Below are 18,439 nucleotides of genomic sequence, written 5' to 3'. Positions count from 1 at the left end.
ACCAAGAGCTACTCTGCGGGCAAATCCTGCGAGCGCCGACTGGAGCTCTACCTGTGGGGTTTGGTGGCCACCGGGTAGCTAATCGCAAGACAGAGCAGCTCTAAAGCACAACTTAACTTCCGTGGAGCCACCGTTCACCCACCATGAAGCCAACAGTTATGTACTTAAGCACATCTGCATATGTCCATGTGATTCTATTTATAAAACCCCACTTGGTAGAACGTCAATAATCCCTCAGAATCAAATCTAGTAGCGTCATACACAGTAAATATTCCACAGTATTCTGGGTAATTTATGGCAGAACAGATGTGAAACAAAGGAAAAGGCTTATTTTATCCTGTCTTTTGATGGCTTTCTGACTTACACATTAATCATCTTCCTCAGGGAAGGGGAGAGCGCCCCTTCAAAAAACCTCAGCTCTTTCTTGTCAACCCTGACAGATGGGGCACTCCAAGGGATAGGGCAGCAGGTAGAAACTTGTAATACTGTGTCTACTTTTTTTATTTTTAAGATTTTATTTATTTAGGAACGCCTGGGTGGCTCAGTCGGTTAGGCGTCTGCCTTCGGCTCAGGTCAGGATCCCAGTGTCCTCAGATCGAGCCCCGCATCGGGCTCCCTGCTCAGTGGGGAGCTGGCTTCTCCCTGCCTGCCACTCCCCCTGCTTCTGCTCTCTCTCTCCCTCCCTCTGACAAATACATAAATAAAATCTTTTAAAAAACTGTTTTAAAAAAAGATTTTAATTATTTGAGAGGGAGCGAGAGAGAGAGAAAGAGAGAGCACGAGCAGGGGGGAAGGGTAGAGGGAGAGAGAGAAGCAGACTCCCCACCGAACAGGGAGCCAGACGCAGGGCTCGATCCCAGGACCCTGGAATCATGACCTGAGCCGAAGGCAGACGCTTAACCAACTGAGCCACCCAGGTGTCCCTACTTTTTCTACTTCTTAAAATAAGAAAAGTCAAACCTTGTAACCCAGGAGTCTACTTTTAGGAATTCATTATGTATAAATCATTGGACAAATGCACAAGATGTATAGGTAGGGATGTTCTCCAATGTGTAAAAAAATTCAGAAACAACCTGAGCAGAAACAGCCAAACTTTCTCCCCAAAGGGGCCTGCTTAGGGGCGCCTGGGTGGCTCAGTTGGTTAAGCGGCTGCCTTCGGCTCGGGTCATGATCCTGGGGTCCTGGGATCGAGCCCCACGTCCAGCCCCACGTCCTGCTCAGCAGAGAGCCTGCCTCTCCCTCTCCCTCTGCCTGCCACTCTGCCTATTTGTGCTCTCTCTTTCTCTGTCAAATAAATAAATAAAATCTAAAAAAAAAAAGGGGCCTGCTTAAATAAATTACGGCATATCCGTATGACAAAATACTATTATAGCCACTGAGATACAGATTTATATTTATTAACATGGAATGCTGTCTGTGTGGTTAAATGAAAAAAGCATATTACGAAAGAGTTTATGAAAGAATTGCAATTTTGTTAAGGGAAAATACTTTCAGTAGGTATATTTGAAAATGAGAAAGTCTTGACAGTGATGGAAATTCTGATATTTTTTCCTTTCTTTGACTGTATTTTCTAGTATTTCTACAGTGAACATGTAACGTTGATAGAGTTGAAAGAGTAAAAAAGTAGAAGAAAGAACATTTGCTATAAAATGAGAATATTCTAATACCAACAGTTCTCAATTACTCTGTTAATCCATTCAAACTCTTTCTTCACTTTTTAATAATCTGAGGTCTCTTTCCTGGCCCGGTCCCTGTAGACTGCTGAAGACGGTGGGTCAGGAGACACAGCTCAAGTAACAATTTGCCAGTCTCCTAAGAAAAGCAAAACCACCACTGTCTGCTTAGCAATCTCTTAGAAAACCCCGAGAGAAAGCTGTCTTTGTAAATTTGCTCATCTTCCCCCCCCCCCCCCCCCCCCCCCCCCGGGCCCAACCGAGCCATGAGAAATCCTGGTTTTCCGATTTTCCCATCACTCCAGCCGGGCCACCCAGCCCCCACCGCATCTTTACCTTTAGCACCTACAAGACTCCAATTTGGAGGTTTGCTCAAACTTGTGGCGCTGTGGTCCCTGGCTTTTCTGCAGGGCTCACAGCCACCCAACTTCAGAGAGGAATCAAACCCATTTAGTTCCCAAATCTAACGGCAACTGAAAAAACTTTCCCTGTGGCTTTTGCTCAGTAACTGCCCGCCGACTTTGGCAAGCAGCCTCTAGCACAATCCCTGCTGGGAGGGTTTCCACCTCAGCGAAACTCAGCTCCAAACTTCTCATCTGCCCCTTCCTTTTTCCAGGCCCTATCCAGGCCTTCCGAGGAGCCAACGAGTCAAGTGCCCCATGGACAAGAGTCTGCAAATCTCCTATACTGCCAGGATGGGAAGTTTAATTCTAGGACCAACTCAAACACCGTTTTTGAACACTTACCAAATACACATAACTCCTAGAGGGGTGTGCTGATGGTGGGACATTACTATCTATTCCTTAGGCAGCAGAAGTGAAATTATCAAGAGAGCAAAGACAGTTTTCATAAAATAGTTCACTAGGAATAAATTATCAGTTTATAAGAGGATTTTGATTATAGTCAGCCAACAAAACTCTATACAAAAACCTTTATTATCCAAACACACACACATCTAACGTTATATTTACCAAGCCTCTTGAGGGAAGTTATTATTGCTCTCATTTTACAAATGAGGAAACAGGGACACAAATCAAAGAAATGGTTCAAGTGGGACCACAGGGCTGAGAAAGCTGCATATTCAAAACCAGCATCCAGGGCCAGCACTTTCCATGAAGGGTCAAGGCTTGTTCCAGATTACATGTCTTCTCCGTATGCACATGGCCCTGTCTGGCATTATATTTCCAATTTTAATAATGACACTACAGTGATGTTTCAAAATTTGCTCATGTCCGTGCCCCTCTGGCTATTTTTCTATCCTACTCTATAAAACTAGACTTTCTTCAGCTCCTATGAGGTGGTTTACTTTTATTCCTTCTACTTGCTGTCATAGTATTTTATGTATCCTTTATAACTGTGCAACCCCCCCCCAATCAATTCACCTGAATCATAATCCTGTTCAAGTTCTAACTACAAAACTTTACGAATATTTAATAGGGAGCTACCAAGCAGAGTGCTAGGCCATCGGAGAAGTAGAAAAAGTTGAAATGCCCTCAAAAGCTTTCTTTAGTCTCATTGGGAAAGTCATGTCATCTCTCCTGTGTTCAGGAACAGCAAACAGAATAGGGTTAAACTGGATGGTCTTTAAAGTTATTTCCATTTGACTTAATGAATCTAGTTGAACAGGCAAAACGTAAATTCATGAAACAAAAGAATATTGCAAAATAGAATCAACTTAAGCATTAAGGGTTTTGGTTATATTTATTTGAATGAACCCAATCTATCAAAATATTCTTTCCAAGTGTGATCTGATATTTTGATGGTAAAATCTCATTAAACTCAGGATATCTGACATTATATACTAGTATCTTATTTTCTAGCTGAAACATGGGAAAAAAATAAAACCTCAATACAAGGGAAATATAAATCAGGTTTTCCCTGGGAACCCAGTCATAAGTGCCGTGTTGGTTTAAACAAGCTCCAGGCATCCCAGGGTCACTCCATCCCCCTATATCTCCTCTGGCTTCCATTCCTGAGCTATAAGTGAAGCTGCTTCTAAGATCTTGAGAGCGCAGCAGGTGTAGTGAATAAAATACTCAAAAAAGCCCTGGGATCTAGTCCTGCTTCCCCTCCTTCCTGTGTGATCTCAGACATGTTACATGACCTCTCTGGGCTGTTGTTTCCATGTATATATAACAAAGGGGTTGGGCCTCGTTGGTCACTTCCAAGATCTAAACTCTTACATGCCGTGCTACCCTGCTACTTCACTTACTCCTCTCAGTTTGGAGTAACCACATCACCTGCTAACTAGTCCCACAAGGAGTGGCAGTTGGTATGTAAGGCCTCTTTGGACTCACCTAGGCACTTAGCCACTTCCTCTCCGCGAGCCCTAAGGACGGGCCCTTGCTGCCATTATTCTGGAACCCAGCACAGCGGACTTCCGGTATTTGGTCCCTTCTTCATCCTTGAACATGACAAGCCCAGCTTGTCTCTCTGCCTTTCTGCTCACCTACTGTCCTTTAAGCCCAGCTAGATGATGGGCCTCTCCACTCCCTGGATTGGTCTTTTCCCTAAACTTCCCTTCTCAAGCAGCAATACAAAGTAACACGTACTATTTTATCTTTTTTTTTTTTTTTAAACACTCCCAAGTCACATTTATTCTAGGTGTGTGATGCCGGTTCAACCTTTGAAAATCAAACAATGTAATTCACCACATCAACAGGCAAAAGAAGAAAAATCATATGACCAAGTCAATTGATAGGGAAAAAAATACATTTGAAAAAATCCAACATCCATTTATTATGATAAATAGGAAATAGGAAAATAGAAATAGAGTGCAATTATTTCGACTTGGAACAGAACATGTATTAAAACCCTACTTATCTTTCGGTGTACATATTCTGTGCCCCAAAATAGAATATTTCATTTGACTACACACATTCACTGAGCACTTATGATATGCCAAGTTATTAGGTTCTGGAAATACTATCTTTACCACTGTCACAAAGCTTAGATGTTACTGGACTTCTGTGCCTAATGTATACCTAATCCATAGGATTTAGCACAGCAACTGGCACTTAATAAACGGCAACAATTATTGTAACTTAGAGTGCCCTGAGCATTACTCTGCAATAGTTGGGATAAAAGACACTACCCAAAGATTTTTATTTTATTTTATTTTATGTATGTAGGTATGTATTTTTAAAGATTTCATTTATTTATTTGACAGAGAGAGACACAGCGAGAGAGGGAACACAGCGAGAGAGGGGGAGTGGGAGAGGGAGAAGCAGGCTTCCCGCCAAGCAGGGAGCCCGATGCGGGGCTTGATCCCAGGACCCTGGGATCATGACCTGAGCTGAAGGCAGACGCTTAACGACTGAGCCACTCAGGTGCCCCAAAAGATTTTTAAAAATCATGAACTATCCTAACTTTTATGAAAATTTTAGTTAAAATTTAGGACCTGTGGCACTGGGGGTAAATCAGGTTTCAATCCCCCTCTAAGCGGGGCAGAGGCTGGAGAGCAAGACAATCAAATTCCCTATCTCCAAATCACTGAGGAAAGAGCTAGAGGAATTCTGCCATATTTTTTGTCTAAGTATTGCTGTGAGGTCAGCAGTAAGTAGATGCATCTTCACATTTCAGTAGATGCTAAGATGCGCATTTGTTTTTAAGATTTTTTTATTTATTCATTTGAGACACAGAGAGAGAGAGAGAGAGCATGAGCAGGGGGAGAAACAGAGGGAGGGGGAGAAGCAGGCTCCCCGCTGAGCAGGGAGCCCTATACGGGGCTCGATCCCAGGACCCTGGGATCATGACCTGAGCCGAAGGCAGACGCTTAACCATCTGAGCCACCCAGGCGCCCCCATTTTTTTCACATTTTAACATCTCTAAAAGCAAGATGTGTTTTCCAAGTAATAGCGTGTTAAAGTTTAATTAGAAGCCATCTTTTTAATGGTACCTAAACTTATTCAGTGTCTTACAGTAGATGGTGTTTTAGATTCAATGAAACACAATACATTCCATCAGTCTCCTCTCAGTTCACGATTAGAAGGGGTTGGTTTCTTGATATGGTGGAACGAGGGCCACTGTGGAGCCATGTGTACAAACGTGTTCCTTCTCACCAGTAATCACAGTGCGTGGGCACCGTCACAGCCTGATGGTCATGCCCAGTGTGGGCACTGCCTGGTTTCTCAGGAAATATCAAATTGGAAAATTCTGGGGCACCCACTCTATGGGTGAGTCAAGTTCCTGAGTCCTCACTTTGACATCCCATTTAAGGCCAGGCCTGCCATGGTTTTGCAAGTTAGCTGCTTTGATTCACCCCTCCTCCCACTGCGCCCTCTAACAGCCCTCCACAAGAGCACCTCTTCCTATCCATGCTCAGTGGATCCAGCCTTTCCTTGAGATCTCTTGCTTTAAGAGAGACCTGCAATCTTCCCAGGCTAATCTTCCTGTGTTGCCGATGAAACATTATACAAAGACAATTTAGGTAACGGCTTTAGAGAAAACAACCAACCTGGCTTGAGGATACAACTCCTGATTCCAGGGCAAGGTCTCTGGGATGGGTGGGAGTCTGTCAGACTGGATCATTCCAACCTCAGGAGGGCCTTATTTCCTCTCAGGCTTCAGTCACCTCCCAACCTTTGGGGATATAGGGCCCTACATGTATGTCCTTTTGCCTCCACATATTTACCCTTTTCTTCTCCTTTCCCTCCTGCCTACCCATCTATCTTCCAACAAGCAACAACACCCTGATTTTAAAAAGTAAGCGCAGGAAAGCTTTGTCCAACTCTGTGCCCCCTCAGCTACAGTCACAAGTCTTTGATTCTTTTTGTGAAAGGTCTTGGAAGAGTGGTCTTCATGCCCTCCTTCTATGACCTCATCCCCCATAGAAGTCCTCTGTAAGTAATTCTGAATCATCACTGTTCCAGCAAAATTGGTCTTTTCAGTCGACCAATAAGCCCCTCGACAAATCCAATGGCATTATCCTTGATTTCCCTGGGGTACTTCAAAGCATTGGCCATTCTCTCTTCCTTTAAATTCTCTGGTTTTCTCCTGACCTCCTCACATGATCTCGCCCTATCCCTCCTCCTCTTGCTCCCAAACTGTGGCTCGGTTCTCAGACACCTGCCCTTCTCCCTAGTCGCTCCTTGCCTCACAGAAGGCATCTACACAGAGTTCCAGTGATTACATCTGAGAGGATAACTCAGCACATGAGGCCTGGCTCACCTTATTCCTCAAGCTCTGGTCCAAACTGCCATCGGTTTCTAAGATTTCAGTACTCCAGTGATCTCCACACTGTGTTCCTCTTTGTCACTGCAACTATGTGCCCTTGCTCAGTCAGGAACGCTCCCCCTGCTTCTCTCTGCCTACATCAAGCCCCATTCCTCATTCTCTTCAGCTTTAGCTCAAGCTCAAACAACTTCCTAAAGCCTTTTCCTACAACTCAGGTAAGGACTGAGTTCTCCCCCTTCTGACTGGCCACAGCATTCACTTGTGTGCTTTGGTACATGATTCCTATTTTTGCATTTTACCTCACCAGTTGATCTGTAAACTCCCGTGTGTGTGTTGGGGTGGGGGAGGCATCCTTCTCTGGATACGCCCCGATGCTTGGTACAGTGCTAAGTACTGGCTACTGAATCCCTGTTGAACTGTATGCAGAGGGGATGCGGGGTCTCCGTGCTGGTGGAGTGATGTTGGCGGCTCCTGTTTCCTTAGCATTACTATGTGCCAGGCTCTCCTGCGCTGTTCTAGGTACCGAGATAGCTATAAACTCGCTTCATCCTCATAACACGGTCACGTAGGTACATCATCTCGTTTTACTGATAAAAAAAACTGCGGCGTAGAGAGATTAAATGCTTTACTCAAGGTGACACAGGTAGTAGGGCCAAGTGGGGCCCCCCTTAAGGGACTTATAAAATTGTATCTGGATTATTTGTTTATATGCTGTTTTCTGTTCAAAACCGCAAGTTCCTGAAGGCAGGCACGAGCCCTACCCATCCCCAATGTCTCAATGAGGACACAACTGGCATTCTGGGCAGGACGATTCTTCACTGTGTAGGACGGGTCTACACACTGAAAACATTCAGCGTCTCCGGTCCCTGCCTTCTAAACAAGTAGTCCCCTGCACGCTGCCACTGTGACAGCCAAAGGATACCTCCACCCCGTTCCAAATGCTGGGGTCGGTGGGGCCAGCCATGCCTCAGAACGCCCGCCATCTCCAGAGCCCGCTACATCCCAAGTCGGCACCATTGGCAGCCGCTGTGGCGACGATTCACACCAGCTGACCCCCATCCCGGACTTCACGTCTACCATTTTGGACCACGGATTTGTACCTAATCAATGAATGGTTAGTTCATATGATGAGGACTAACTAAAAAACACCAGCTGAGTCACTTACACTCACTCTCCCGGGAATCTGAATTAGGATATCAGGCAGATCAGACAGGAATAGAAGCTGTAATAATGCTCCAAGGCAGTGGTAGGACGAGTCTGGTTATGTGTAATCTAAAGTGAAGAGGGAGTAGAAACTGTGAGTAAACGGGAAGTGTGGGTCTGCAGCAAGGAGACCAAGCAGAAGTTCAGGGAAATGCAAAAATGTCGAGAGAGAGAGAGAGAGAGAGAGAGAGAGAGGGAGGGAGAGAGGGAGGGAAAGGGAACGGCTGGTCCCGAGGACATCTGGCTCCAGCCCACTGGTATGGGAGCAGGAGCTCCATCCCTCCTCAGGATCTCCAGGTAATCGCGGTCTAACCAGAATGTAAACAGCGTTTGGAACTCAACACACTTCTGTGAGCTAAAAATAGATGAGTGGCTCTTGCTTATAGTAGCATTATGAAATTAGAGGAAGCTGCACAAAGTGCTCTGGGAACAGTCAAGCAGGTGAATTAGAGTGGTCCTACCGCCACTACCTGTATTACTGAGCGTGAAACTCCACCGTCTGTTTTGCTGGCCATTTGTGACTCCGATGGGTACGTCCCCTTGTCTCTAGAGTGGCAGAGGCCTCACGGCATGTGCCACACTCACGGCTTGCCATCAGCATATGAAATCAGCCAGGATGGGGCGCCTGGGTGGCTCAGTCGTTAGGCCTGCCTTCAGCTCGGGTCATGAGCCCAGGGTCCTGGGATCGAGCCCCGCATCGGGCTCCCTGCTCCGCGGGAAGCCTGCTTCTCCCTCTCCCACTCCCCCCTGCTTGTGTTCGCTCTCTCACTATGTCTCTCTCTGTCAAATAAATAAATAAAATCTTTAAGAAAAAAAGGGAAATCAGCCAGGATGAAAAGCTCATGTCTCAGATTGACTGGCAGACATTTTATTCCAATAATTTGAATCCAGACTGTAGCTACAAAGATATCATATTCACACACTTGGAATGAAAAGAAACCTTGCCCCATAGAGTGCTAAACCCCAAACTATGTGTGTAACACTGGCAAAGTGCCTTCAAGTCTTCGCTACTTTTTCTCATCTTGGGAGAAAACAAAACAAGATTTTCCTGGACTCTGTTGGTCCACTGCAATTATTGTCCAAACTTTAAAGGAATTGTGTCTCTCTTTTCATCACCACTTCTCTCCTAAACTCCTTGTAATGTGCTCTTGGCCTCAGTTGTTCCTCTTCCTCACCCCACCCGCCAAATGCGAGGTCTTTCCTTGGTCCACACCCCCACCCTTTCTCTGCCGCAGCCTGTCACTCAGCTACGCCCCCCTCCATTTGAAGTCGCTCCCCTGGCACTCCTAACACAGTACTTTTCTGCTCTCTGAGTTCACTGGTGTGGAAGGAGCTCAGAGCTGTGCTTCTGGCTTCAGCCCTGATGGTCTGGGCATCGGGAGACCTTGATTCAATTCCTGATCTAAGGATTGATTTTGGACATACATTTCAATTTCTCTGAGCTCCATCTCTTTGATTACAAAAACAGTGGGTCAGATTTAAGTGTTTTTCAAACATTTTTTTACTGTGGCCCCCACACTTCATACTGTGACTCAACATACACATAACACATAATACGTGTGTGTGTGTGTGTGAGCGTGTGTGTAGAAGTATGACATACATACTTTTAGTACATCAGATGTGCTATGACATTCTCTATTCACTTCTATTTTATTTTTCAAAAATGCTAGTTGTAATCCACCGAATAGACTATAAGACCCAGTCGTGGGTGGTTACCCATTATTTATAAAACACGGGACTTGCTGATGTGTAGTGATACGGGATTCTACTGCAGCCCTCCAACCCTGGACCTCCAAGCCTTGATTCTCACCTGAATTCCAGTGTCCTATTTCTCTCTGTAAGAGTCCTTCATTCTGATATCCTAATATCACATAACTCAGTTAACATGGAATTTGAAGCACCAGGTCCTCTCCCCATCATAACCACTTATGTTATTAGCAAGCGTAAAATCTTCATGCCGACTTTTGGTCTAGCAATGGGAGAGCAGATTACATTGTACCAACCTACCTACTGAGAACTACTAGCAACTCTGAATAAGGCATTTTTTTTTCAAAGTAACTATGTGAAGGCATTGGAAAGCAACCAAAAGCAGGCCGAAACTAGAGGGGATAAGACTCAAAACAAGGGAAGCAAACTAGGTAAGATCCATATTTACCCAATTCTTATCCCCTGAAGTCAATCCCTAGTCTTCCAGGATGTGGGGGAAATAAAGCAAAAATGGTTAACTCAACAACTGGCAACTTTCTTGGGCTGAAGAGTCAAAGGCTCACATCTGGGGCTGTGAAGTGGCTAGATATTATGGGAGAAATGGAAAAGAGGGAGCCACAGAGACAGCAGCCCAAAATCTGTGCAGAAATTCCCCTCAAATCCTTGAACTATGTCTGCAGGTGATGAGACTCCAGGAAGCCAGCAGAAAGCAATAACAGCTGGAGGCCCAAGAGCCTGGCAGATATTCACAACTGTCTGGGGCTGAGAAGACACAGCCTGAAATTTGAGTCCCTCCAACTTAGGAGGTTCAATAAACACTCTGGCTTTCCACTGAAGCCTCAAAAGAGCCATACCTTAGGAGAGGGGCCGCACCCTAGGACTAAGGGCAAAACTGTAACAGACCTGCCCTAGCCACACTGAAGACTGAGGCCGTCATAGGACTGATAAGGCAGGTGAGGGAAAGGACACATCCTGATAGAAGGGCCTGGTTTCTAGCTCAAGAGACAGACTGGAGCAGCCATTAAACAGTGCTTTGTTTCTCAGAAGGAGCAGGGGGAGGCGGGGGAGAGTGGGAGAAGAGGGACGGGGTGCTCCCCCTGGATAATCACACCTGCAGAGACAGGGTCTGAGGGCAGATGTCCCATGGGGGGTCCAGCTGGATCTCAGGAGAAAGGGGACCTCACAGTGACAGGCTGGTGGAGCAAATGATAAGGGGGAAGGGAGGTGGATCACCAAGAGACAAAGAACTCATAATTTATGAGCACCTACTATGTTCCAGACATGTCATTAAGTGCTTTATTTATGTTCTCTCACCGACACAGGTAGTATCATCTTCACTTTATAAATAAGGAATCCAAAGCTCAGAGAGGTTAGGTAATTCACCTAAAGTTACACGATAGTAAATGGTGGGGCTGAGATGTGAACTCAGGGCAGAAGACAGACTCCAACACTTGCTTCTTTCTGGAATTACATGCTGTAACTGTAACATTCGGGAAGGGCAGTGGTGTGTGAGTAAGACAGCAGCAAAGAATGGTAGAAAGCAAAAGGGTTTTCGGGCAGACTAAGATTCTGTTACAGGTCAAGGAGGATCCTAGAGGTACAAAAAAGGGGTGTCAACTGAGCTAAATACGAATGCACCATCAAAACTTCAGTCCTCGAATATAAAGAGAGAGAGTTATAAAACTGGAAATGACAGAAGGTGGGACTTAGCTGGTGTTAGAGAGGTCACAGGGCAAATTGCACCACTCCGGAGCTTGACTCTTGTTAAGTCAGACAGAGTAAACACACTTTGAGGCTTAATACAATAAGGAACTAATGATAGGAAACAAAGTTCATCTAAGGAACAGATGTGGGGAAAGGGAATAGGAGCAATACGAAAACAAGCAATATAAGGAATCAGAGAATCACTTGTGTGTGTGTGTTGCTGTTGTTCTTGTTGTTTTGAGCTGGAAGGACTTTAGAGGTCATTCATTCCCTATCATCTTAGAACAAAAAATGCACCTAGAAAAAAGTGGCTAGCTGTTAAATACCTGGTCTCCCAACTAAAACCGGGTTTGGTTTCATTCTTACCTTTACAAATGCAGGTGGAGAGCCTGATTCATCTGCAACAATGCCCTGGAAATTCTGGTTTAGTCAAGCCTGTGTTGGAAAACCACAGGATAAACCACTGGTCGTTCTGGGATCACAGACCAGGGACTTGTGTCCCCGACAACAGTGAACCTATTCTGAAGATCTAGACGAGAGACTTTCCACTTTGGAGGAAGGTGTGAGATGGACTTTCTAGATCGTTTACATTTTCTGACTCTAACCCCTATCCTCTGGTCATCACCTACACTCCCCCAAATTGGCCCAAACCAGAAAGTTGGCTTGGCAGGAGAATAGCATATACATAATAAAAATAAAGGTCTAACAGGGAGTCCAGAGATTATAAAACAACAACAAAATAAAACATAGTTCATTTCAGAGAACTGGAGAAGACAAACTGGCAAGAAAGAAATAACCTCAAAGAAAGAAAGAAAGAACGAAAGAAACTCTACATTATAAAAGACTCAATTAATACTCATGTTACAGATAAGTTAGGTAAGGCTAAATGAGATGAAGTAATTTGAATACACAAAGCATCATGTGCATGAATAAAGCACCATGAAGAATATAATCTTCTGATTTCCATTCACTTAAGATTCCTGAATGTCAAGACATGAACACTCTATAAAACAAGTTAAAATCTTCTTTTCCCTAATGTCTAAAGAAGTGTAGGGATTGAGAGAAAGAACATGCCAGGAAAGTAAATTTTCTCTGGGTGCCTCAATAATGAACTTGCCATCCCCATAAAACAAAACAAAACAAAACAAAACATTACAGTACAAATGGAAAGATATTTGGGATGAGAGACGCCTGACAAAACCGAGAATGGTAAAGAAAGTTCCCATGAGAACATGGTCTCGTTCTGGAGGCCACGGTGCATATTTATAGCACTGTACAGGTCTTGCTCTGTAAAGTGCCTCCCAGAGGGATTAAATCTCTAAGGTTGTTCTCATTCAAGCCACACTTAAATAAGAATTTCGAGGGTCAGCTTCCTTAAATGCATGAGTGTTCCTAGTACTGGTATAACCACCCCTTTTATCTATTTTCAGGTTTTATCCTTCTCAAAAGGATGACTGAGTTCATACCTTGAGTTTTCTTCTTGTTTTGCACAAATTCTGAGCGTCTCAGGCTGCTGGGTGCCGTGCGGCGGAAGCAACTATTCCTTTTCCAAGTCTCCAGGCCATTTCTTTTTTTGTCTTCCTCAAACTGCCAAGTATTCTTCCCTAATGAAGGACCCTGAAGAATGCCACAGTGATCTTCTCCCCGGCCCCCTCTCATCCACTGACTCTGCGGACTATCCGGGAAGATGCCCCTGCTCCCAAGCGCCATGGTTCCTGCTTTGTCAATGCCATTATCCTCCCAATTCTTCATCTGATGGACAGAATCTGTCCCTCTGTAATTCTGAAATTTATACTCACAGTTGGCAAATACAGTATCGTAGCCTTTATGTTCTGTGTCAAAGTCACTCTGATCCAGGGCATGAGTCTTTGCGTTGGGACAGATTTTACCATTTTCACAAACCTTTCTGTCCCCTTCATGGTATTTGACAAATTCTTTACCTTCACTGACTCCATCCAAATCTGGGAAGTCCACAGACTGACCATTAGTATAATTCCCAGGAACGTGACATAAATTGTTGCGGTTTCTATAATAAAAATTAGCTTCTTTACAATCCTCAAGATTATAATTAAAATTCCTGTAGTCCATGTGCCACTTTTCAGGTTGACCACAATTCCCCACAGAATCATCCAAACCACTGTGGCGAGTGCACGATTCAGTTTCTTTAGAGTCCTCAGGATCAAAATTCAGATTCTGACCATCCGTGTGGCCATTCATGTCCCCATACCCTCCAGCTTTCCAGCCTTCTGAGCTGCCTGTAAGTCGGTTATCCTTAGTCCCCGGGCTCGGATTCCCATAACCCACATTTTCTGAGTTCTTGTAACCATCACAACCCTGAGCCATACTTCTGTAGTTCATACAGTCCTTTCCACTTTCTTCCTCTTCCTCATGGTCCGAGTAGCTTGGTTCACTCTGCTCAAAAGCCCAGTATCCACAATGTCTTTTTCTATAGGGCCGATTCTGCCCCAAGGTCCAATGTCTGGAATCCAAGCCACCTTCTCTGTAAAGTCGATCCAGCCCTGTGAGGTCCCTCTTCTGTAGACTCCTGTGGTCTTCATACTCCCAGCTGGAGCCCCAGTGCCCTTTCTTCTCCGTTTCTCTTTCTTCTCTAACTTCTTGGGTCTCCCACATGTTCGGTGTGCATAAAGACACGCGTTTTACTTCCTCCTTCCATGGGCCTGGGTGGGGCTGAAATGTGGACAGGTGCAGGTTAGCCTAAGGCTGTATCTGTCCTTCTGAAAATGTCTCCCCAAGTGCTCGAGACACTCTTCTTACTCCTCCAGCTGGAGTCCAGAGAGATGTGGAGTTATTTCAACCTCAGGATCCAATCAGTGAGCTGCTATATCTTTCCCCACAGAGGCCAGAAGATAATTAGTAACTAGTGTTCATGTGATTGGAGTTGGCAGCTTTGTTCGGTGTTTCCCTCAAGCTGGTCAGACTGGCTTGGCTGCTTTCTGTGCCGAAGGGAGAAGTATTTTGCCGTTCGAAAGGTTTTGTAGAAAAAGCAGAGTGAGGGAGAACAGCCCCCTTTAAAAGCCCAAGGTAAGGTCATATATCTCCTCTGCCTCTTTAGATATTTCAGTCATCAACCAGCAGTATAAATAATGTTTTTGTGCACAGCTCAACACATGAAACATGTGGACGTTTCCCATCCTCCACGTTCAGCTTTCTAATCCCTGGACATCTGAAACTCTGGGACTCCCTTCCCCTCCTCTTCCTCCTTTGAGAGTTTGCTTTTATGGGAGTCAGATTACCAGCTGGTGTACCCTCAAATCACAAGTGGTTTCAACTCCCACCTGCAGACGCATGGGGACATCCCACTGAAGGAAGAAAGAGAACTTCTTTTTTACTCCAATCTGGGTGCATGGGTAATTTTAAAACTGTCCCCTAGAAGAATGTAGTTATGCACGCTTTCACACTTTCCTTGATACTTGCCATGCCAGAGAAGCATGAAGACCATTTCCTGAATCTCTTTTCCATCCAATCATCCAGCATATTCAGGAACTGGGGAATAAGGTTAGAAATCAGAAAGGTGCAGATAAAAATACCTATTTGGATCAACAAACATTAGATGGGTGCCTATTACAGATGAGGTATTGCAGAAGAGAGAAAAAATGGACAAGTTAGCCTCTGCCTCTTGCAATGCAGGAGCAATACCCTAAAGGAAAATCAAATGTGACAAGTTCTATAACAAACACAAATGGCAATGACGACAGAGCAGGGTCCCTGGTGGGGCAGTGGTGATTTCACAGAAGGGGCAGCATTGAGCAGTGCCTTCAAGCATGAGCAGGATTTCCACAGACTGTCTACAAATGGAGAATTAGGAAATGGGGAACAGTTTGAAGGACAGAGTAAGTAGAAAAAGTAACAGGAGATAAGGCCGGAGGGGTAGACTGGGGCAGATCCCAAGGGACCTGAATGCCGTTTACTTCATTCGATGGGGAGTACCATGCTCAGAGACAGGCTTTAGTAAGATGACTCTTCTCGCTATCTGGTCATCTATCCGACGTCCAGGAATGATTCCTTGAACCTCTGTCTAATCCCTATTTGTGAAACAATATACAATATAACCGTGAGGAGACCGGGGTTATATGCTTTGTCAATAATGAGATGTTTACTCTCGGACAAACCACTTACTCTCTCTGGGACTCAATGTACCCATCTGTAAAATGAGACAGCTGGCCCCCATGACTCCCAATTCCTTCAGTTTTAAAAATCCATGGTTCTGTTTTCCTCACTACTTCTTTTTCCTTTCTCGAATACCTAAAGTGCTAGCATGCACCTTCAGGATTCTCTACTAGTAGTTACCAAATCAACCTCTGGATTGCCAAATCTGATTTTCACGGGAAGGTCTCTGTCTGCTCTGTTCCCTCACACCTAAACCAAGAGCGGAGGCGGCAGCAGCCCTGGCAGCTTCTGGGTCTTCAGGGTGAAGATGCGCTATGATCAGCGTGAGGGTTAGGGAGCTGGGAGGTTTTTTTGTTTTTTGGGGTTTTTTTATCTTCGGTATTATCCTTACTTTACTGCAGATAAAGAAAGAGTCTCAGAGTTTGAATAACCTGGTCACATAAGCTGGTACAAGGTGGGGTTACAACCTGAACTCAGATTCATTTGACTCTGTGGCCCTAGACTAATAGAGGGTATCTCAAAAACGTAGGAAAACCGTAATTTCCCTCAAACCAAGCATACAAACAAGTAAATGTAAATGCTCTCATGGTCTCAGTCAGAGGTGGACCCCTTCTGAGGCAAGCGTGCGCACACCGCCGCCCCACCCTCCCCACCACCGCCATTCCCTCTGTGTCTCCAGTCCCAGCCACGGCCCCTCCACCCCTCGCCCTCCACCCCCTGCCGCAGGGCTGTCCCTTGCCGCTCAACCACAGCGTGCACCCAGACTGGTACATAACGTAAACCGGGCACACTTTTAAATATTGAAAGCAAAGATGAAGCTTTCCCTAGCTGTTATGGAAAGCAAAGTTCCCTTCAGCAACTTCGTATCTTTGATAAAGCTAGCTGGATAAGAAACACACCTAGTACACCCACCAAGAGAAGAGATAAAAGAGGCTAAATTACAGGTACAAAGGATATTAGTTATAAAATGACCCACCAGAAGAGGTTATGTGAAGCTAAAAGAAATGATCTTTGAATAAGAGGAGAGTGAGTAGCGGGTTATAGTCCGAGGCTCCCCACTCCTACCCCAAACCCATCCCATCATTCTTTTCTAAGTCCTACTGCCTTCATAGTTTGCATAAAGATGTAAGCTGCCTCAGCTTCACTTCCATATTGCTGGGACCCAGAACTAATCCGAAGCTGTGAATGGGGTGCTATTTTCATATGATAAATCTGTGTGCAAAGACATGGGGCCTGAGGGAAAGGGGAGGACGACGACTTTTCTACTTTTCTCAATCCTGGTATCACTGGCAAAATTCAACCCTTCAGATGGCATCCTTCTCTGTCGCTCTCCCTTTCACGGAACACAACCGTCACATCCCACTGGCTCTTCCTGAGGCCCTTACGCAGCACTGTGCCCCAGTGTTTGCTGTTTGTCACCAGAGGGTGGGCGACTGGCTGCAGTGACCATCCATGTGTGCCGTAAATGGAAATATTGCTGTACACAATGCTGGAAGGGAAGCCGGGCAGCAGGATTTGGAAGAAGACAGAAAGGGAGAAGGTGCAGAAAAGGTAAAGGAGGAAGAGGGAGGAGGACAGGAAAAGAACCAGCAAGAACATGTGCTTCCCTACTTTTGTTAACGTCTCCGTTAACTGTGCAGACCAAACCTCCTCCACTCAGGTGCCCGACACTCCGGCACGAAGACTGCCCCAGTGACATTCTCCGATTCCTACGGTTCTTGCCATTTTCCAGAGCACTGAGCAAATCTTTCTCATCCCACCCATGTTACTTTATTATAGTTGTTTCTCTCCATTTCTTACACTGAATGCTCCTTGCAGGCAGGAACCATGTCTAATTTATAGGCATGCGCTAGATGCCAGGCAGAGGGCAGGATAGCTTGGGGGTTAAGAGCGCAGCTCTGCAAGGCCTGGGTGTGAGTCTGGACTTTGTCACTCACCAGTGGATAATCTTGGGGAAGTTCCTGAGGCTCTCTGAGTCTGTATTGTCATGTTTTCATCTTAAGCACAGAAGACGTGACATTTTTGTGGAACAGGACTAATTCTAAAAAGTATCATTATTGAGAAATTCCCACTACCTGGAATTTGAGACACTTTTGTTCTGCCCCCTGCATATCTCGTGCAAGAACAGTTTACGAATGTATCCCAAAACTTACAAGTACAGAAGGCGGTGGAAGATCCTGGAACTTGCTATGGCTTTGGGGATGTAGAACTGAGCCGACATTCCCTTAGAATTCCTTTTCAGACACTCTGACATCATCAAGGTGTCTGACAATCCCCCAGGACTTCAGGTACTCATCTTCAGTCATCATTTTTTTTAATGCCACTTTATTTCTTAAGTAAACCCTACCCCGCAATGTGGGGCTCAAGCTCACTGACCCCAAGACCAAGAGCTGCATGCTCTGCCGACCGAGCCAGCCAGGCGCCCCTACAGGATCCCTCTCGGAGGACGTGCCTCGGCGCTCATCCTCATGCTTCGCCTTGAGGGTAACTGCTGCTGCCGCCCCTGCTCAGCGCCGTGATCCAGGGGCTCAGTGGCCTAGCTCTTCCCTCATTCATCACACCAAATTTGCTCCAGGACCCCCTCCTGCTGGCCCGCCTCTGAGTCTGCAGTCCCTCAGACCTGCGCCCACTTGCAGAGCAGTTCTCTCCTGAGCATACTTCAGAGAGAAGTCTCCTCTCTTTAATACCGTCTGCTCTCCAGCTTTCAGAAAATGACTCCATCTCTGGCCTTCCCAGAATACTCTTTCTCGTTGGAATTTATTTTTCCAGTCACGTACAGTGGCCTGAAGCAGAGGGGGAGGGAAGCGTGTGGACCTGGCCCGCCATTCTCCTGCTTTTATTTCTCATTA

General features: G+C 45.4%; 1 protein-coding gene across 3 annotated transcripts in view; it reads right to left on the bottom strand.

The window, feature by feature from the left end:
* DNMBP (dynamin binding protein) overlaps window positions 1-16,175 on the bottom strand; it is a 45,347-nt gene extending 29,172 nt beyond the window's left edge. The window contains exon 1 of one of the 3 annotated variants that reach the window (XM_081823655.1): window positions 12,929-16,175. In XM_081823655.1, coding sequence (XP_081679781.1) covers window positions 12,929-14,093 — 1,165 coding nt within the window. In that variant the 5' untranslated portion in view covers window positions 14,094-16,175. The remainder of the gene's footprint in view (window positions 1-12,928) is intronic. The other 2 variants (XM_081823654.1, XM_081823653.1) reach the window with 2 other exon arrangements.
* Window positions 16,176-18,439: the final 2,264 nt, after the last annotated feature.

This window comes from Leptonychotes weddellii, chromosome 6 (assembly GCF_054177405.1).
Source record: "Leptonychotes weddellii isolate Sample4059 chromosome 6, ASM5417740v2, whole genome shotgun sequence".
NCBI classification, from domain to species: Eukaryota; Metazoa; Chordata; class Mammalia; order Carnivora; family Phocidae; genus Leptonychotes; species Leptonychotes weddellii.
Note: the sequence above shows the minus strand (reverse complement) of the source record. Positions and strands in the feature narration are given on the sequence as shown.